General features: G+C 42.7%; 1 protein-coding gene across 7 annotated transcripts in view; it reads right to left on the bottom strand.

Annotated features, from left to right (window-relative positions):
* The window catches only part of LOC139266063 (disks large homolog 1), a 493,057-nt gene that overhangs the window by 451,239 nt on the left and 22,610 nt on the right, over positions 1-19,208 (bottom strand). For all 7 annotated transcript variants that reach the window (XM_070883900.1, XM_070883901.1, XM_070883902.1 and 4 more), the window contains exon 3: positions 18,231-18,394. In XM_070883900.1, coding sequence (XP_070740001.1) covers positions 18,231-18,394 — 164 coding nt within the window. The remainder of the gene's footprint in view (positions 1-18,230; positions 18,395-19,208) is intronic.

Raw genomic sequence — 19,208 nt, 5'->3', positions numbered from 1 at the left:
CACTGTGTTTTTTTTTGAGGGGGATGGGGGTAGACGTGAATATCAGACTAGTACCCTTGCAGTGCACAACATATTCCATGCCTGCTGAGCTTTTTTAAAAAAGTATTCGTCATTGGCTTTCTCACCTCACCTGGCTGAATGTCACAACGCAATAGGTCAGCATGTTGTCAATTACTTTATAGCTTACAAGCTTCTTGAATTACTCCTTTTCAATCTCCTGAAAACATGAGCTTCTGAAGAGCTTTTTTGGTACTATTGCCCAGCTCTCAAGGGCTACTTCCCAACACAAGTTATTAATTATTTCTAACTCATCAGTCAGAATACATTATAAATGTGGAATTGTTACAAGGGGAAATAATGTGGATTTTTTTAAAAATGCAGTTCTGAATTGATTCTCAGTGAGCAACATCAAATGACAATGCTAAATTTTCAATGACTAACTGCTAATCCTTTGCGTGTGCTAATATGTACCTACAGATCACATCATGAGTACGAGCTGCCCTAATGTTTGCCATGGCATCTACCAGCGAACAAAATTAAACTATACTATAAACTTTACAGCGTTAGGTGATCTCAGCCAGGATTGTAATACAAGCACAACAATCGGCCAGTGTCCGTATCCTTAATCAAAATGCAGTGACTCCAACTGGAAAGTTTACATGACTATCCAGTAAGGATAGGGTCAGACTCGATACGATACTATCCTCTGGTCAAGGCTCACACATGAAGCATGGCTCTTTGCGGGGAAATGAACAGTGCAGCATGCCTAAAGAGAGCACAAGTCACCTTTACATAATGGTGAGCTGGTGCCTGATCAATATAGCAATGGGTCCCCAGTTACTGCCTGGGAGGCCCCACTGGGAAAGAAATTCAAGGCAGTGGTGACCTTGACTGGTACACACAATGCTGTTCTCCTGGTGGAAGTGGGTTGCAGGTCTTCAGCCAGCAACTGGCATATCTGCCCAATTCCCTCCAGGGGGAAGCACGGCCTTCTGAGACAGTGATGTGCAGAGAAGTTTAAGACAGTCCTTCCTGGTCTGTAAACCCTGACGAGGGGGTATCAACATGTAGGAAATGCGTGCAATATCTCAAATTTAAATTTCTAATTTAACCGCTTCCTATCCTCGTTCTACTCTTCGAAACACAATAGGAGGAGTTTGCATTGGGAATCCCACGTCCCCAGTCCAAACTGTGCGTTTGCAGCTACTTTTACGTAAACTCTGCAAACAGTTGTGATAGAACCACAAGAATTGCAAACAATTCAAGAGCACCGTCCTGCTCTTAGCAGCGTTTATAGTGTTAGTTTTAATAGGGTTAAATCGGGTTAGGGGCCGAAATTGGGCAAAATGGTTGGTCAAGCTCACATGACCCCATTTAGATGTGGTAGGGTGGACTCCTGAAGGGCCTTAAAAAGGATTGCAATTTCTGAGAGGATAATTCTGGTGAAACTTTCGGTTGGCAGTTTTGAGGCAGAAGTCACCAGCACTTCTTTTACTACCCCAAAGCCACCAGAAAAGAGACACTAATTCAGAGGACAATCTAGCCCCCAAATGTCAACCGGTTATTTCACCATGGGAGCCTAATCCAAACATCCACAAGCATTTTTCTATGTTTTGGGGAGGGGGGGGAAAGAGAGGCAAGGTTCAATGGAGAAAAAAAAATCAGGAGCAGGAACACCAGATGATGTTACTTGCACATTTCCCCCACCTCTGTCCCCCTCAAAAAACTGATCACATAACAGTTTCCACTAGTGTTACTAAAAGACAATATAACAGGGATATAATTCATGTGTTCAGGACATAACTGGCTGCATCAGTAGCAACCTCCTGCAAGTTTACCTGAACTGCCCCGATGTAGTAAATAGCATCCTTAACATATTCTGTATTATTATATAACTTTTATAAGGAGGAGTGATTTGACAGCTGTTATTAAGTTAGAGTAGTAGCGCTCAGTATTTGTAGAACTTTTGACAGATATGGTATTCCAGCCTCAATGACGAGCTGGTCTCTTGTGAGCTATTTATGTGGCTTTCTCAAGAAAATGCAAACAAGATTTCATGTTAAATGCACAATTATCTCAACACCACCTACAACAAGGGTCCCCTCAGGGAAGCATGCTTGGCGCAACTCATTTCTTGCAACGGTGACCTTGTGGATGTCATCAAAACTTATTTCAGATTACTGATGGCAGCACTCTCTGTACTGGTTAACTTCAGCTGAAAGGTAAACAAGTCACAGTAGGCAACGAGACAGAAATCGGATGACAACTTGCATTTATAATGCGCCTTTAAAATACTACAATGTTCCAAGGCATTTCACGGGAGCGTTATCAGACAAAAATTGACCGAACCAAAAGATGACGACATTAGAACAGGTGACCAAACGCTTGGTCAAAGATAGGTTTTGAGCAGAGTCTTAAAGGAGGAGAGAGTTGGAGAGGGGCTTGGGGTCAGTGAGTGATTTGGTTTCAGAATGGAAGTAGTCATCTCAAAACACATTCTCAAGAGGCAAAATTATTTGAATATTGTGCTCAAATTGAGAATTCAAAGATCACTCTAATCCATGATTTTAATAATCATCCGATCTAATTGATTATACACAGACGTCAATTCTTGAAAGTTTCTGAAACACAGCAAACAGGTCAAGTACGGAGGTCAAGAAGAGGCAACATAAAAATATCACACCAAGAGTTCGGTCATCTCTGCAACAATTACTCGGGGGAAATATAAGTGATGCCTACATTTCAGTTCTACCTGAGGGGTGATTTGATCAAGGTGTTTCAACATGTTAAAATAATTAAATTGGGTAGAGAAGAGAAAATCAAGAACGAGGGAACATGATTTTAAAATTAGAGCCGAGCTATTTAGGAGGGAATCTGGAAGCACTTTTTCCACACACAGGGTAGTAAAATTCTGGAATTCTCTCCCCCAAAAAGCTGTGGATGCTGGGTCAATTGGAAAATGAAGACGAAGATTGATAGATTTTTTATGAGAGAAGGGTACCTATCGAGGGATATGGAGCTACTGCGGCAGAGCAGGCTCGACAGGCTGAATAGCCGAGTTATGTTCCTATTTCCCATCCATCCTCACAAAAGGAACATTTATTTAAAGCAAAAAGGATCTAATTTAACAAATAAATGTCAGATAAAAATGCCTTAACCATGTTTCCTAGTAATCAGCTATCACTACAACATTCTTTAATTAGCCAAAAAAGCTAATTAAAAAAGGGTTTAAAAGACAATGTGACACCCCAAAAATGTCTACTTATTGCATGCAGCACAATTGGGTGTCAAGGCATCATTTTGCAGGATGCGTCCCAGAGGCAGAGAGAGAGATTTTGGAGTTGTGCACAAATAAATCACACCACAAATCTTGCCCTATTCATATCACAAGGATACACGCTGGAGAGACAGATTCCAGGCTCACATTAGGGCTCAGAGGAGACATCGGAAATCCTTGATCCAAATTCTACCGGCTGATGTTCTCATGCACACCAATGAAGATACCGCTGATAGACAAGTATTTGGGATTTGCACTTTATAGTGTACTGACTGCAGTGGAAATGATCCCAAGAAAGAAAAGCCTGGTTCAATTACAACAGGTCACATTTCCACAACTATTACTACCCAAAACTAGCATGCAGAGAACGCAGCAATTCCAAGAGGTACTGCTTAGAAAACATTACCATCTTATTTTCAGCTCAAACATTTTGACTGCTTTGATTGAGGCGGTCAAATTGTGATGAAAATATAAAAAATTTACTCAATGATTTAATCATTCAACTCCCCCATGGAAATTAAATTCCCCATGTAGATTTCACCTTCCCTTAAGTATTTAAAAGAGAATGAAAATCCAGTATGGTTTGCTATGTTGAACTGGGAAAGGAAAAATACCTAGGACACTGCTTTGAATAGTCATATTGCAGATGCACAATAAACATCTTGGAACAATCATGCCATAAAGAAAGCACAAACGCATGACCTCCCCCATTGTGCACCCTGCAGCATCCAGCTGAACCACCATCGTTGAAGGAGACTTCTGAAGGATTCTTCAATGGAACCCCACCAGACACTGCCTGCATGTTAACAGCAGGCATCCTCACAAACTGCGCCAGTTAACCAGCACAGCATGGTGTCCATAAATTGATCGCTGCAGGAACTGGTCTTTAATTTAAAGAAAGTCCCTGTTGAGTTTTTGTTTAGTCAGAAACAGCCACCTGTTAAACTCAGCAAGGACTGATTTAAAAATAGGATTTCTTACCCTTCACCCGTCTAAACTGGCCAACTGTATAAGAACCAGGGGAGATCATGAATGTGCTCAAAGGATCCATTGGTTGACTTCACCAGAACAGGTTCGCATTCACTTTAACGTCAGTGAAATGGAGACACTATGAACACTCCCTCAAGAGATTCTGGTGGTTAGAACTATGGGACATGCAAAAGGTACTGCAATTAAGGGAAACGGTTAACTGGTTAAAAGGTTAAATTAGTTCATGGCACAATGGGGTCTGACGAAGAAAATAAATTAGGAGCAAAATTATCTAATACTTGAAAAATAAAAGTTGGAGAGTTTGAGAAATGAAGTAGTCCCAGTTCAAACAGGTATAGTAAACTTTAAAAACAAGCAACGAATGAAAGCAGAGGCAGTCTTCTCATTTTTCTCAGCCTGCTTTCATGGAAGTAGCCAATTTTTGAGCCACGTTTCTTTCAACATTTCTTCCTCTATCAGGCAGCAAATTCTGCCAAGCTGGTACAAGCTGGTACAAGCACTGGGAAGCTGGTACAAGCACTGCCAAGCTGGTACAAGCACTGCCAAGCTGGTACAAGCACTGCCAAGCTGGTACAAGCACTGCCAAGCTGGTACAAGCACTGCCAAGCTGGTACAAGCACTGCCAAGCTGGTACAAGCATTGGGAAGCGTGAGCAGATCTGGATAACAGAAAGCCCTTGCTTTTAGAACATGAGAACATAAGAAATTGGAACAGGAGTAGGCTCCCTCGAGCCTGCTCCACCATTCAATATCATGGCTGATCTGATCATGGACTCAGCTCCACTTCCCCGCCCGCTCCCTATAACTCCTTATCGTTTAAGAAACTGTCTATTTCTGTATTAAATTTATTCAATGTCCCAGCTTCCACAACCCTCAGAAGAAATTCCTCCTCATCTCTGTTTTAAATGGGCGGCCCCTTATTCTAAGATCGTGCCCTCTAGTTCTAGCCTCCCCCATCAGTGGAAACATCCTCTCTGCATCCACCTTGTCAAGCCCCCTCACAATCTTATACGTTTCGATAAGATCACCTCTCATTCTTCTGAATTCCAATGAGTAGAAGCCCAACCTACTCAACCTTTCCTCATAAGTCAACCCCTTCATCCCCGGAATCAACCTAGTGAACCTTCTCTGAAATGCCTCCAAAGCAAGTATATCCTTTCATAAATATGGAAACCAAAACTGCACGCAGTATTCCAGGTGTGGCCTCACCAATACCTTATAAAAAGATCCTTCACCAGCCTGTCCTCACCACAGCACTACCCACCAGTCATCAAGATCCACGGCGCGGCCCTGGACACCGTGGACCACTTCCCATATCAACAGACATCGGCGACAAGATCCTACACCACCTCCAGTGTGCCAGTGCAACCTTCGGTCGCCTGAGGAAGTGTGTTTGAAGACCAGGCTCTCCAAACTGCCACCAAGCTCAAGGTCTACAGGGCTGTAGTAATACCTGCCCTCCTGTATGGTTCAGAGACATGGACCATGTACAGTAGACACCTCAAGTTGCTGGAGAAACATCACCAAAGATGTCTCTGCAAGTTCCTACAAATCTGGGAGGTCAGGCACACCAACATCAGCATCCTCATCAGGCTAACATCCCCAGCATTGAAGCACTGATCACACTCAATCAGCTCCGCTGGGCAGGCCACATAGTCCGCATGCCAGACACGAGACTCCCAAAGCAAGTGCTCTACTCGGAGCTCCTTCATGGCAAATGTGCCAAAGGTGGGCAAAGGAAACATTACAAGGATTCCCTCAAAGCCTCCCTGATAAAGTGCAACTTCCCTACTGACACCTGGGAGTCCCTGGCCCAAAACTGGCCTAATTGGAGGAAGTGCATCAGAGAGGGTGCTGAGCACCTCGAGTCTCAACGCCAAGAGCATGCAGAAATCAAGCGCAGGCAGCGGAAAGAGCGTGCGGCGAACCAGTCCCACCCACCCCTTCCCTCAACGACTATCTGTCCCACCTGTGACAGAGTCTGAGGCTCTCGCATTGGACTGTTCAGCCACCAAAGAACTCACTTCAGGAGCGGAAGCAAGTCTTCCTCGATTCCGAGGGACTGCCTATGATGATGATATAACTGTAATAAGACTTCCCTGCTTTTATACTCCATCCCCTTTGCAATAAAGGCCAAGATATCACCGGCCTTCCTGATCACTTGCTGTATCTGCATACTATCCTTTTGTGTTTCATGCACAAGTACCCCCAGGTCCCACTGTAGTGCAGCACTTTGCAATTTTTCTCCATTTAAATAATAACTTGCTCTTTGATTTTTTTTCTGCCAAATTGCATGACCTCACACTTTCCAACATTATACTCCATCTGCCAAATTTTTGCCCACTCACTAAGCCTGTCTATGTCCTTTTGCAGATTTTGTGTGTCCTCCTCACTCATAGTAGTAGTGATGTTGGGGAGGGCATCAAACAGGAAATTAGGAGTGCATGCAATAAAGGTGCAGCAGTTATAATGGGTGACTTTAATATGCACATAGATTGGGCTAGCCAAACTGGAAGCAATACGGTGGAGGAGGATTTCCTGGAATGCATAAGGGATGGTTTTCTAGACCAATATGTCGAGGAACCAACTAGGGGGGAGGCCATCTTAGACTGGGTGTTGTGTAATGAGAGAGGATTAATTAGCAATCTCATTGTGCGAGGCCCCTTGGGGAAGAGTGACCATAATATGGTGGAATTCTGCATTTGGATGGAGAATGAAACAGTTAATTCAGAGACCATGGTCCAGAACTTAAAGAAGGGTAACTTTGAAGGTATGAGGCATGAATTGGCTAAGATAGATTGGCTAATGATACTTAAGGGGTTGACTGTGGATGGGCAATGGCAGACATTTAGAGAACGCATGGATGAATTACAACAATTGTACATTCCTGTCTGGCGTAAAAATAAAAAAAGGGAAGGTGGCTCAACCGTGGCTATCTAGGGAAATCAGGGATAGTATTAAAGCCAAGGAAGTGGCATACAAATTGGCCAGAAATAGCAGCGAACCTGGGGACTGGGAGAAATTTAGAACTCAGCAGAGGAGGACAAAGGGTTTGATTAGGCTAGGGAAAATGGAGTACGAGAAGAAGCTTGCAGGGAACATTAAGGCGGATTGCAAAAGTTTCTATAGGTATGTAAAGAGAAAGAGGTTAGTAAAGACAAACGTAGGTCCCCTGCAGTCAGAATCAGGGGAAGTCATAACGGGGAACAAAGAAATGGCAGACCAATTGAACAAGTACTTTGGTTCAGTATTCACTAAGGAGGACACAAACAACCTTCCGGATATAAAAGTGGTCAGAGGGTCTATTAAGGAGGAGGAACTGAGGGAAATCTTTATTAGTCGGGAAATTGTGTTGGGGAAATTGATGGGATTGAAGGCCGATAAATCCCCAGGGCCTGATGGACTGCATCCCAGAGTACTTAAGGAGGTGGCCTTGGAAATAGCGGATGCATTGACAGTCATTTTCCAACATTCCATTGACTCTGGATCAGTTCCTATCGAGTGGAGGGTAGCCAATGTAACCCCACTTTTTAAAAAAGGAGGGAGAGAGAAAGCAGGGAATTATAGACCGGTCAGCCTGACCTCAGTAGTGGGTAAAATGATGGAATCAATTATTAAGGATGTCATAGCAGCGCATTTGGAAAATGGTGACATGATAGGTCCAAGTCAGCATGGATTTGTAAAAGGGAGATCATGCTTGACAAATCTTCTGGAATTTTTTGAGGATGTTTCCAATAAAGTGGACAAAGGAGTACCAGTTGATGTGGTATATTTGGACTTTCAGAAGGCTTTCGACAAGGTCCCACACAGGAGATTAATGTGCAAAGTTAAAGCACATGGGATTGGGGGTAGTGTGCTGACGTGGATTGAGAACTGGTTGTCAGACAGGAAGCAAAGAGTAGGAGTAAATGGGTACTTTTCGGAATGGCAGGCAGTGACTAGTGGGGTACCGCAGGGTTCTGTGCTGGGGCCCCAGCTGTTTACATTATACATTAATGATTTAGACGAAGGGATTAAATGTAGTATCTCCAAATTTGCGGATGACACTAAGTTGGGTGGCAGTGTGAGCTGCGAGGAGGATGCTATGAGGCTACAGAGTGACTTGGATAGGTTAGGTGAGTGGGCAAATGCGTGGCAGATGAAGTATAATGTGGATAAATGTGAGGTTATCCACTTTGGTGGTAAAAACAGAGAGACAGACTATTATCTGAATGGTGACAGATTAGGAAAAGGGAAGGTGCAACGAGACCTGGGTGTCATGGTACATCAGTCATTGAAGGTTGGCATGCAGGTACAGCAGGCGGTTAAGAAAGCAAATGGCATGTTGGCCTTCATAGCGAGGGGATTTGAGTACAGGGGCAGGGAGGTGTTGCTACAGTTGTACAGGGCCTTGGTGAGGCCACACCTGGAGTATTGTGTACAGTTTTGGTCTCCTAACTTGAGGAAGGACATACTTGCTGTTGAGGGAGTGCAGCGAAGATTCACCAGACTGATTCCCGGGATGGTGGGACTGACCTATCAAGAAAGACTGAATCAACTGGGCTTGTATTCACTGGAGTTCAGAAGAGTGAGAGGGGACCTCATAGAAACGTTTAAAATTCTGACGGGTTTGGACAGGTTGGATGCAGGAAGAATGTTCCCAATGTTGGGGAAGTCCAGAACCAGGGGTCACAGTCTAAGGATAAGGGGTAAGCCATTTAGGACCGAGATAAGGAGAAACTTCTTCACCCAGAGAGTGGTGAACCTGTGGAATTCTCTACCACAGGAAGTAGTTGAGGCCAATTCACTAAATATATTCAAAAGGGAGTTAGATGAAGTCCTTACTACTCGGGGGATCAAGGGGTATGGCGTGAAAGCAGGAAGTGGATACTGAAGTTTCATGTTCAGCCATGAACTCGTTGAATGGCGGTGCAGGCTAGAAGGGCTGAATGGCCTGCTCCTGCACCTATTTTCTATGTTTCTATAGCTTTTCCTCCCATCTTTGTATCGTCAGTAAACTTGGCTACGTTACACTCAGTCCCTTCTTCCAAGTCATTAATATAGATTGTAAATTGTTGGGGTCCCAGCACTGATCCTGCGGCACCGCACTAGTTACTGGTTGCCAACCAGAGAATGAACCATTTATCCCGACTCTCTGTTCTCAGTTAGTTAGCCAATCCTCTATCGATGCTAATATATTACCCCCAACCCCATGAACTTTTATCTTGTGTAGTAAGCTTTTATGTGGCACTGTTGATATGGATTCTTTTTCCCTCAATCTGTTTCAGCGAATACACTGACACACGAACACCTTGCCTTTTCTGTAAAAGACCTTTATTGAAGATTCTCCGGCCGGGACTTGTCAAGACAAAGTAACACTCTCAATCAGAACCTGTTTACCTTCCCCTGGACAAGCCCCTTTTCAGCGGGAAAAGCACAGTAGATATACATTTTCAAAACAGAACACATTTGATTAGCACTTGGTCTATCCAATCGCTTTCTGCCTCTCTCCTTTCTCCCCCCCCCCCCCCCAGAGTACGTCCAATGGCAGGCAAGAAAGTCTCCCAATTAGGGCTGGTGTCAGGTAGGTTAGTTATAGCTTTGCTACACTGTCTTCCCTTATCAATAAAGAACCCAATTAGTTTCTCTTCCTCCTGATCAGTAGAAGCTATTACTTTTCCCTTCCTATCTAGAATTGCTTTCTTTCTTTGTGCTGCCTTGGGCTTGCTCATGACCCGTGTCTAACCTCAACTTCAACTCTTGGTAACTCCTTTTTTTTCTGTTGATTCTGCAGTTGTCTGTACCTTGACCTTTTCTTTAGCTATTTTCCCATGATTCCCTATCTCCATCCTTTTGCCACCTTCTCTAGTCATCTACCACTTTCGCAACCCGTTTACACATTCTCAGAACCTTGTCAAATGCCTTCTGGAAATCCAAATACACCACATCCACTGGTTCCCCTTTATCCACCCTGTTCGTTACATCCTCAAAAGAACTCCAGCAAATTTGTCAAACATGACTTCCCCTTCATAAATCCATGCTGACTGCCTGCGAATTTTGCTTTTCCAAATGCCACATACTAAATTTTCAAAGAACTTCAAGCATCTAAAAGTATTGGACTTTGATCCAACTTGGATTAACTGATGTTCTTCCAGTCCTAATTCAGTTGATTTCTATCCATGGCAAGGGATATTCTTGATGCTTGAAGAATTAAGTTTCTTCTATTCTGCTACAATAATATGCCATTCTGCTACAATAATATGCCATAATCACAAGCTGAAAAGCACTATACCTAATGCCCTACAATTTTGTTTTATATTTACCATACCACCTATTTTGTATCATCTTAGATTGCCAATTAGTGCATCGTTTGCATTGCCAATACACAACAAACGAGAACTTCCTAGATCATTCCACGTCACCTTATGATCAGCAAAGGAAAATCTTATTCCTTCAATCTAGGTTGAAGAAAGAGTAGATAGAAATAGCACTATTCTGTTGTATTTAATTTTGTTTGAAGAGTGCAGAATCAACAACTGTACAGCACAAAGATGGCCTTCTCCCATGTTGGCTCTCGGAAAGTGCTATCTATTTAGTCCCATTTTCTCTATCATTCCACATACATGATACTAAGAAGGAGCGCTGAAATACAATACCCAACTAGTTATGATTCACATCATATTTGCAGTCATAGAAGTGGCATTAAGTCTTAGCGTTTAAGACCTCTCAGGCATTTGTAGTTATTCAATTTTTACCTGTGATGCCAATTCTACTACACACAGCAATACACAAAAAAATAATCACAGCTGGAGGTTTGCATTACAAGTGCATAACATTTGAAAATAGCGATTTGTTTCAAAAGATGAAAGTAAATATTTATCTAGTTTATTTTATTTATTATTCAAAAAACTTGCATGTTATTTTACTACAATTGGAACATGATGATTTCAATATTTTCATAGAATTGTTTAAAACCTGCTTGCGTTTAAATATCAATTCTTTTGCGTGCATCAATGAACAACAAATTCAACAATGAATTGTTTGAGACTTTTAAATAAGCAATGTGGAAATTTTGGACACCCCAACTATGGCAGGTCAATGTAAACAATATTGAAATCACAGTATGGTGGTTTGCTCGAATTTAGCGTTTGGGCTTTGATTAAGAACATAAGAAATAGGAGCAGGAGTAGGCCACCTGGCCCCTCGAGCCTGCTCCCCCATGAGGCAACTTAATGTTTGTGGACTGCTTTACACGTTGACAACCAAACTAATAGTTTTTATTAAAATTAACTGTTTCAGTCATCAACTAAAACTCCAGATTATTTAAAAAAAATTATTGCAGAGATGAGAGACTGAAACGTATTAATTAGTAAATAGTTTTTAGATGGGCAGACTGGTTTAATGATGTTTGGTCAAATTATTGAAAATTAAACAGGTATCATTCAATACCCAGCACAGGAGTCATCTTTAACCACTTGGTCTTTGTATTCAAGACTCCCCTCCTCATACTTCAATCCATCCCCAGCAGCACAATGGCGACCCAAACTGCATCCAGTAATAAGCTTGCTAAACTGTCAACTGTGCCATTGCAGGCCTGCGATTACTTTTTGGTAGCACTCAGGTGATGACTATTAAAGATGGTGTGGTACATTTATCAAGAAAATAAATCAATCACCGTAAAAGCAATGTCTCAGCCAGCAAAACAATTCCGAGTAGCTTAAACAAAAAAGTTTCACAGTAAAAAGGATATACAGGAAAAGAATTCTCCTTGTGGAGTGGGAAGGGGGAAAGAAGGGGAGAAGACTGCAATGGGATGAAGAAATCTGAAGAGCCAGGCCACAAATGACCAGATTGAAGACTACGGTAGATATGGATAAGGTGGGGGCAGGGGGAGCTATTTCTAACAACATTCTTAGAGTATATTTTGCAGAAATTTAATCAGAACACAAAGAAACTGTGTGATTGCTGTGACATGTAACAGTACAGGATCTTCCCACCCAAATTAAGCACAAATTATATATTACAGTATTTCTTCATTCCCAGTGTGCCACATACCACGTATTAAACATTAATGAGTACAACACAAGTTGTATGGAATGTGTCAAAATAGCTGTGAAGATTCTCCACTCAACCTACAGGCAGCACGTTCTTGTACTTATTCCAACATATGCCTTCAATTCAATGCCATCCCCAGTGAGTCAGCCAACAGGTTAACCACACAGCTGGAAAGCCAATAAAACCTAAAATAAATATATTAGCAAAATCATACCATTGCATTTCCTCCCAATACAAGAGTGGCATTCATCAGCGGGATCGTCACAGAACAGCTATACTTAACACCTCACTGCCCACACATGCCATCCTGCAGATCTAACACTGCAAAGAAACACCTCCAGATTTTATTCATATAAATCATTTGCATCAGCAAAAATGTCACTTACATAAGCAAGTCACGAGCATAACATTATATGACATCCCCTTTTGAAGCCTAACTTCAAAACTTATTGTACTGACCCTTACCCACATTGGCAGCAATTTCAATAAATTAGACCGCAATACACAATCACCATTTCGTTTTATTTCATCTATCCCCCAAAAAAACAATACACCCAATCTCTCCTGAAGACACTAACTCTTGCAGCTGTGTGGTGCTCTGGCAGTACACTGGCACCTCGCCCAAGTAGCCACTTAAGTGGCTGTTTAACATCCCATATTCGTCTATCACTATCCCTGGGTATGTCCTGTCCCACTGGCAGGACAGACCGACCAGAGGTGGCAGCACAGTGGTAGACAGTCAGGAAAGAGTGGACACCTGGGAGTCCTCAACATTGGCACCAGCCCCATAAAATGAAATACCAACCTACTGTGGAAGGAGTGAATGTTGAAGGTGGTAGATGTGTCAATCAAGCAGGCTGCTTTGTCCTGGATGGTGTCGAGCTTCTTGAGTGTTGTTGGAGCTGCACTTATCCAAACAAGTGGAGAGTATTCCATCATACTCCAGACTTGTGCCTTGTAGATGGTAGAAAGGCTTTGGGGAGTCAAGAGCTGAGTCACTCACTGCAGAATACCCAGCCCTCGGAACTGCTCTTGTAGCTACAGTATTTATGTGGCTAGTCCAGTTAAGTTTCTGGTCAATGGTGACCCCAGGATGTTGATGTGGGGGATTCAGCGATGGTAATCCTGTTGAATATCAAGTGGAGGTGGCTAGACCCTCTCTTATTGAAGATGGTCATTGCCTGGTACTTGTGTGACGTGAAGGTTACTTGCCACTTATAAGCCCAAGCCTGAATGTTGTCCAGGTCTTACTGCATGCAGGCAAGGACTGTTTCATTATTTGAGGAGTTGCAAATGGAACTGAACACAATGCAATCATCAGCGAACATCCCCACTTCTGACCTTATGATGGAGGGAAGGCCATTGATGAAGCAGCTGAAGGTGGTTGGGCCGAGGACACTGCCCTGAGAAACTCCTGCAGCAATGTCCTGGTGCCGAGATGATTGGCCTCCAGCGACCACAACCATCTTCATTCCTTTGTGTTAGGTATGACACTAGTCAGTGGAGACTTTTCCCCCGAATCCCATTGACTTCAATTTTACTAGGGCTCCTCGATGCCACACTTGGTCAAATGCTGCCTTGATGTCAAGGACAGTCACTGCACCTCACCTCTAGAATTCAGCTTTTCGTCCATGTTTGGGCCAACGCTGTAATGAGGTTGGAGTCGCGTGGTCTTGGCGGAACCCAAACTGAGCATTGGTAAGTACTGCTTAATAGCACTGTTGATGACACCTCCCATCACTTTTTGCTGATGATTGAGAGTAGACTGATGGGGCGGTAATTGGCCGGTTTGGATTTATCCTGCTTTTTGTGGACAAGGCATACCTGGATGATTTTCCACTTTGTCGGGTAGATGCCAGTGTTGTAGCTGTACTGGAACAGTTTGACTAGGGGCGCGGCTAATTCTGGAGCACAAGTCTTTAGCACTACAGCCGGGATATTGTTGGGGCCCATAGCCTTTGCTGTATCCAGTGCACTCAGCCGTTTCTTTATCACATGGAGCAAATCAAATTGACTGAAGGCTGGCTTCTCTGATGGTGGGGTCCTCAGGAGGAAGCCAAGATGGATCATCCATTAGGCACTTCTGGCTGAAGATGGTTGCAAACACTTCAGCTTTGTCTTTTGCAGTCACTTGCTGGGCTCCGCTATCATTTGGGATGCTCATGGAGCCTCTCCTCCTCCAGTTAGGTGTTTAATTGTCCACCACTATTCACGACTGGCTGTGGCAGGACTGCAGAGCTTTGATCTGATCTGTTGGTTGTGGGATCGCTTAGCTCTGTCTATAGCATGCTGCTTCCGTTTAGGATGCATGTAGTCCCATGTTGTAGCTTCAACAGGATAAATCCAAACTGGCCAATTACCGTCCCTTCAGTCTACTCTCAATCATCAGCAAAAAGTGATGGGAGGCGTCATCAACAGTGCTATTAAACAGTACTTACCAATGCTCAGTTTGGGTTCCGCCAAGACCACACGGCTCCAACCTCATTACAGCGTTGTTCCAAACATGGACAAAAAGCTGAATTCTAGAGGCGAGGTGCAGTGACTTTCCTTGACATCAAGGCAGCATTTGACCAAGTGTGGCATCGAGGAGCCCTAGTAAAATTGAAGTCAATGGGAATCAGGGGAAAAGTCTCCACTGACTAGTGTCATACCTAACACAAAGGAATGAAGATGGTTGTGGTCGCTGGAGGCCAATCATCTCGGCGCCAGGACATTGCTGCAGGAGTTTCTCAGGGCAGTGTCCTCGGCCCAACCACCTTCAGCTGCTTCATCAATGGCCTTTCCTCCATCATAAGGTCAGAAGTGGGGATGTTCGCTGATGATTGCATTGTGTTCAGTTCCATTTGCAACTCCTCAAATAATGAAGCAGTCCTTGCCTGCATGCAGTAAGACCTGGACAACATTCAGGCTTGGGCTTATAAGTGGCAAGTAACCTTCACGTCACACAAGTGCCAGGCAATGACCATCTTCAATAAGAGAGGGTCTAGCCACCTCCACTAGGATTACCATCGCTGAATTCCCCACCATCAACATCCTGGGGTCACCATTGACTAGAAAGTTAACTGGACTAGCCACATAAATACTGTGGCAACAAGAGGTCAGAGGGCTGGGTATTCTGCAGTGAGTGACTCAGCTCTTGACTCCCCAAAGCCTTTCTACCATCTACAAGGCACAAGTCTGGAGTATGATGGAATACTCTCCACTTGTTTGGATAAGTGCAGCTCCAACAACACTCAAGAAGCTCGACACCATCCAGGACAAAGCAGCCTGCTTGATTGACACATCTACCACCTTCAACATTCACTCCCGCCACTACTGGTGCACTGTGACTGCAGTGTGTACCGTTTGCAAGTTGCACCACCACCTTCTCAAGGGCAATTAGGGATGGACAAGTAATGTTGGCCTTGCCAGCAATGCCCACATCGCATTAATGAATAAATAAAAACTCCATGCACAAGCTAGAGTCCAATCCTGTTCTCATCTCACGTCCACACACATACTCAACACGATTCAATGCATAGCAATCAGGAGTCGGTATGTGTCCCCTTCCCATGCCAACCTTCCAAAAACTCAGCCAACAAGATTTTAGCACCTAAATTCTGCCACTGCTGAGATCAACTAATTCAGCACAGTCCAGGTAATGGACCTGGGGCTTTTTGCTGTAGTCTGCAGAGCTTGGTGTTGCACCAAAGCCATCAAAGTAACCCTAACTTTGCTTTTGTGCTGACAACCTGTAGTACTCACTGCCCATTGATATCAAATTAGAATAATGGAGCCTCACTATGCCAACATACTGTTACATTTTTATCTCCTAATACTCCTGTGAAGCGCACTGGGATGTTTCACTACTTAAAAGGCGCATTATAAATACAAGTTGTTGTTATAGTTTCCATCCTGCCAACCTGCAATATTCCTCATTTATCAGTCCTTATTGTGACAATCTATAATACCTGCTGTCCGGTGCGATTAAGCCACACATCTGTATCAATATTTGAACAGGTTACTGTAATTTGTTTATTTACACTTATAATTTCCACTATTTCTTCGTTATATTTATTTTCTTCATTCATATCTGGTTTTACAGTACAATTTATTTAAGATCTTTCCAACTCATTACAAATTAGTTCTTTGCTAGATTGCCAGCGTTGGATAAAGATTTCACATTAAAATTTAACTCTTCCACAACCTGTGACATTAGGAGAGCAGTAAGTGCCACTACAACTTCAAGTATAACTTTTCAATGCTGCACGCATATTTTTAAAAAGCATCATCCTGGCAAACAGTACACCTACCATTTTACCTGCGATCGGTGCTGGAAAATTAAGTGCACCACGAAAACTGTACATCAACAGTTTGCGTTGCAGACAAAAAATGATTTTTCTTTGAGGATTACAAGATTGCAAAGTGACAAGTATTGTATCAATTTCAACGGGAGATTCATAAAATGCCCATAATCATGTGATGCGATTCTGTTTTTAGGATGTTATCTAAACCCTCAATTATTGTCTCAGCTCAGTGTTTTAACTAACATACAACAACATAGTAAGTTGTAGCTCTGGCAGGTGCTAAAATATTAAAATACACAGTCACATCCACAATTTCATACAAGAGTCTGATTGGGACAAATTGCTAAGCTGAAATCATGCATTTTTCTACAGGGTTATAGTTTGGACTGATCTTATTCAACCATGGGTGACCAGCTCTAGAGCAACAGAGACATGGAACCTGGCCGGGGGGGGGAAGGGGAGGGGGGGGGGGGGAAAGAGGACCTCTCTCTCTCTCTCTTTCTCTTTCTCCTGCCACCTGCCCAAGAAGGATGCCAGACAGGAGAACAAAAGCTGAATTAGCATTCCCTCACACTTTGTTAAAGCATTTTGGTTATTGGACCTTCCGTCGTGGCAAATACACATGAACTTGATGTCCTGGAGATTCAATCCAAATTGCTACCGATTTCAAGTTGACTCTTGCAATAGAATTTGTACTTTAAAAAGGATCATTTTGAAGCATTGCATTAATGGTCTCCAATGAATTTGAAAAGTCTACATAAGTGGTAGAAATTCACAATTTCTTGGCCAGAATACTTCCACATATACAGCAACTACAGTATAATAATCGAATCCAACCCAGTTGCTTTATTTCTCAAAAATTATCACTGGCTACAGAAGACAGGGAGCATTTCAGTACATTTGTGTTAGATTATGAGCAGAGCGCATATTTCACAATCAATTGGGATCTGCACAGAAAAACTAGGTAATGAAGTGAAATTCAAACATTTGAGATTCAGCAACCAGACTCAGCTACCTTGTGTTGTGCAAGCTTTCACTCCCAATTTATATATTTTATTATATCTGGAGATGAGGAAACAATCCGGAACAAAATTACTTCAATGGTGGAAAAATTTTACACAAATACTGTCAATAGAATAGTTTAAGAGGCATTAAAACAAAACCACACGTAAGCATGTGCAGCAGTTTTCCATCAAAGCCAAGATCTTCCGATGAAGTGCATTATGCAAGATCTATGTAATCTCTTTGGGTGGGGCTGGGAGAGAACAGCTGTGCTCATTTATTAGTGCCTCATTTCTGCAGAAATTTCAGTAATGCAGTTTTAACAAGGACCTGACATCCAGCTCTTGCCCTCGTCAATTACATTGGCAGAAGTCAAAAAGGATCAGATGAACAGGTGCACAAACACTGGTACATTATTGAAGATAACTTCAGCTGTTAAAGGTTTCAAGAGGAGGTCCAAAGATAGCCTTTTATGCCGCAATCAGCTACATCAGCTGGTCACACAATCTGACCATTTTATTTTTGATTACTACAATTTGACAGTTTACTGAATACTGGATCCTATTCTGCAAACAATGCCTTTAGTATTACATTAGTAATCATATCTTGTCATCAGGTTGGTCTACCTTATCACACACTTACCTCTGTATTAGGGCTAAGGCTGATGGGAAGCGCCTCCGATGTAACATTTGTGCTTGGCAGGCTGGGAATATCCCAGTTACGGACTGCTGGAACAATGCCAGTTGTCTTTTGAGCAAGAATCGGTTGATTATCCAACAATGACACCTCATAAAATTCCTGAATATCTGGAAAACAAGAAAATGTATCTAAAATCCACCACCAAGTTAGGATACACATACAGTAGAAAGTTACAAGTTTGTATCTAATCCCCAACTATATAGCCTCGCCATCTTTAATCCTGTAATTACTAAATAATACAAATTTCACAAGTTGAGAATCACAGCTAAACTTTTGAGATATAACTAACTTTTTTTTTAAGCATTCATATCATGAAAGTAAACAAGTCTCAAGACACTTCAATATTCGTGCTCAACATTGGGTTTCAGGAGAAGCAACATTTATGCGCTGATCCTATTGGGACCAACTTAACATAATGCCTTAATCGAACGACAAACCACAGAACGACATTTCCGTAGCACGGTCAACCTATTAGGATAAGAAAACTGGTATGGTTGCAGAGAGAAATGCAGCAAGCGACCCATGCATCTGCACTGGTAGTGTAAAATTGTCTTCAGCATCACAATATCAAATGTAAATTAGCAAAATGTCATGACCTCTTTAACACAGCTTTATTTTAATTTTTTATACTCTCCTCTCCCAAGAGGAGGTTCGGTGAGTGGGCAAACGCATGGCAGATGCAATATAATGTAGATAAATGTTATCCACTTTGGTGGCAAAAACAGGAAGGCAGATTATCTGAATGGTGACAGATTAGGAAAAGGGGCGGAGCAACGAGACCTGGGTGTCATGGTACAGCAGTCATTAAAAGTTGGCATGCAGGTACAGCAGGCAGTGAAGGTGGCAAATGGCGTGTTGGCCTTCATAGCAAGAGGATTGAGTATAGGAGCAGGAAGGTCTTACTGCAGTTGTACAGGGCCT

The sequence above is a fragment of the Pristiophorus japonicus genome, chromosome 6, assembly GCF_044704955.1.
Source record: "Pristiophorus japonicus isolate sPriJap1 chromosome 6, sPriJap1.hap1, whole genome shotgun sequence".
Taxonomy (NCBI): Eukaryota; Metazoa; Chordata; class Chondrichthyes; family Pristiophoridae; genus Pristiophorus; species Pristiophorus japonicus.
The sequence above is the reverse complement of the archived record's forward strand: the minus strand, read 5'-3'. Positions and strand labels throughout refer to the sequence as shown.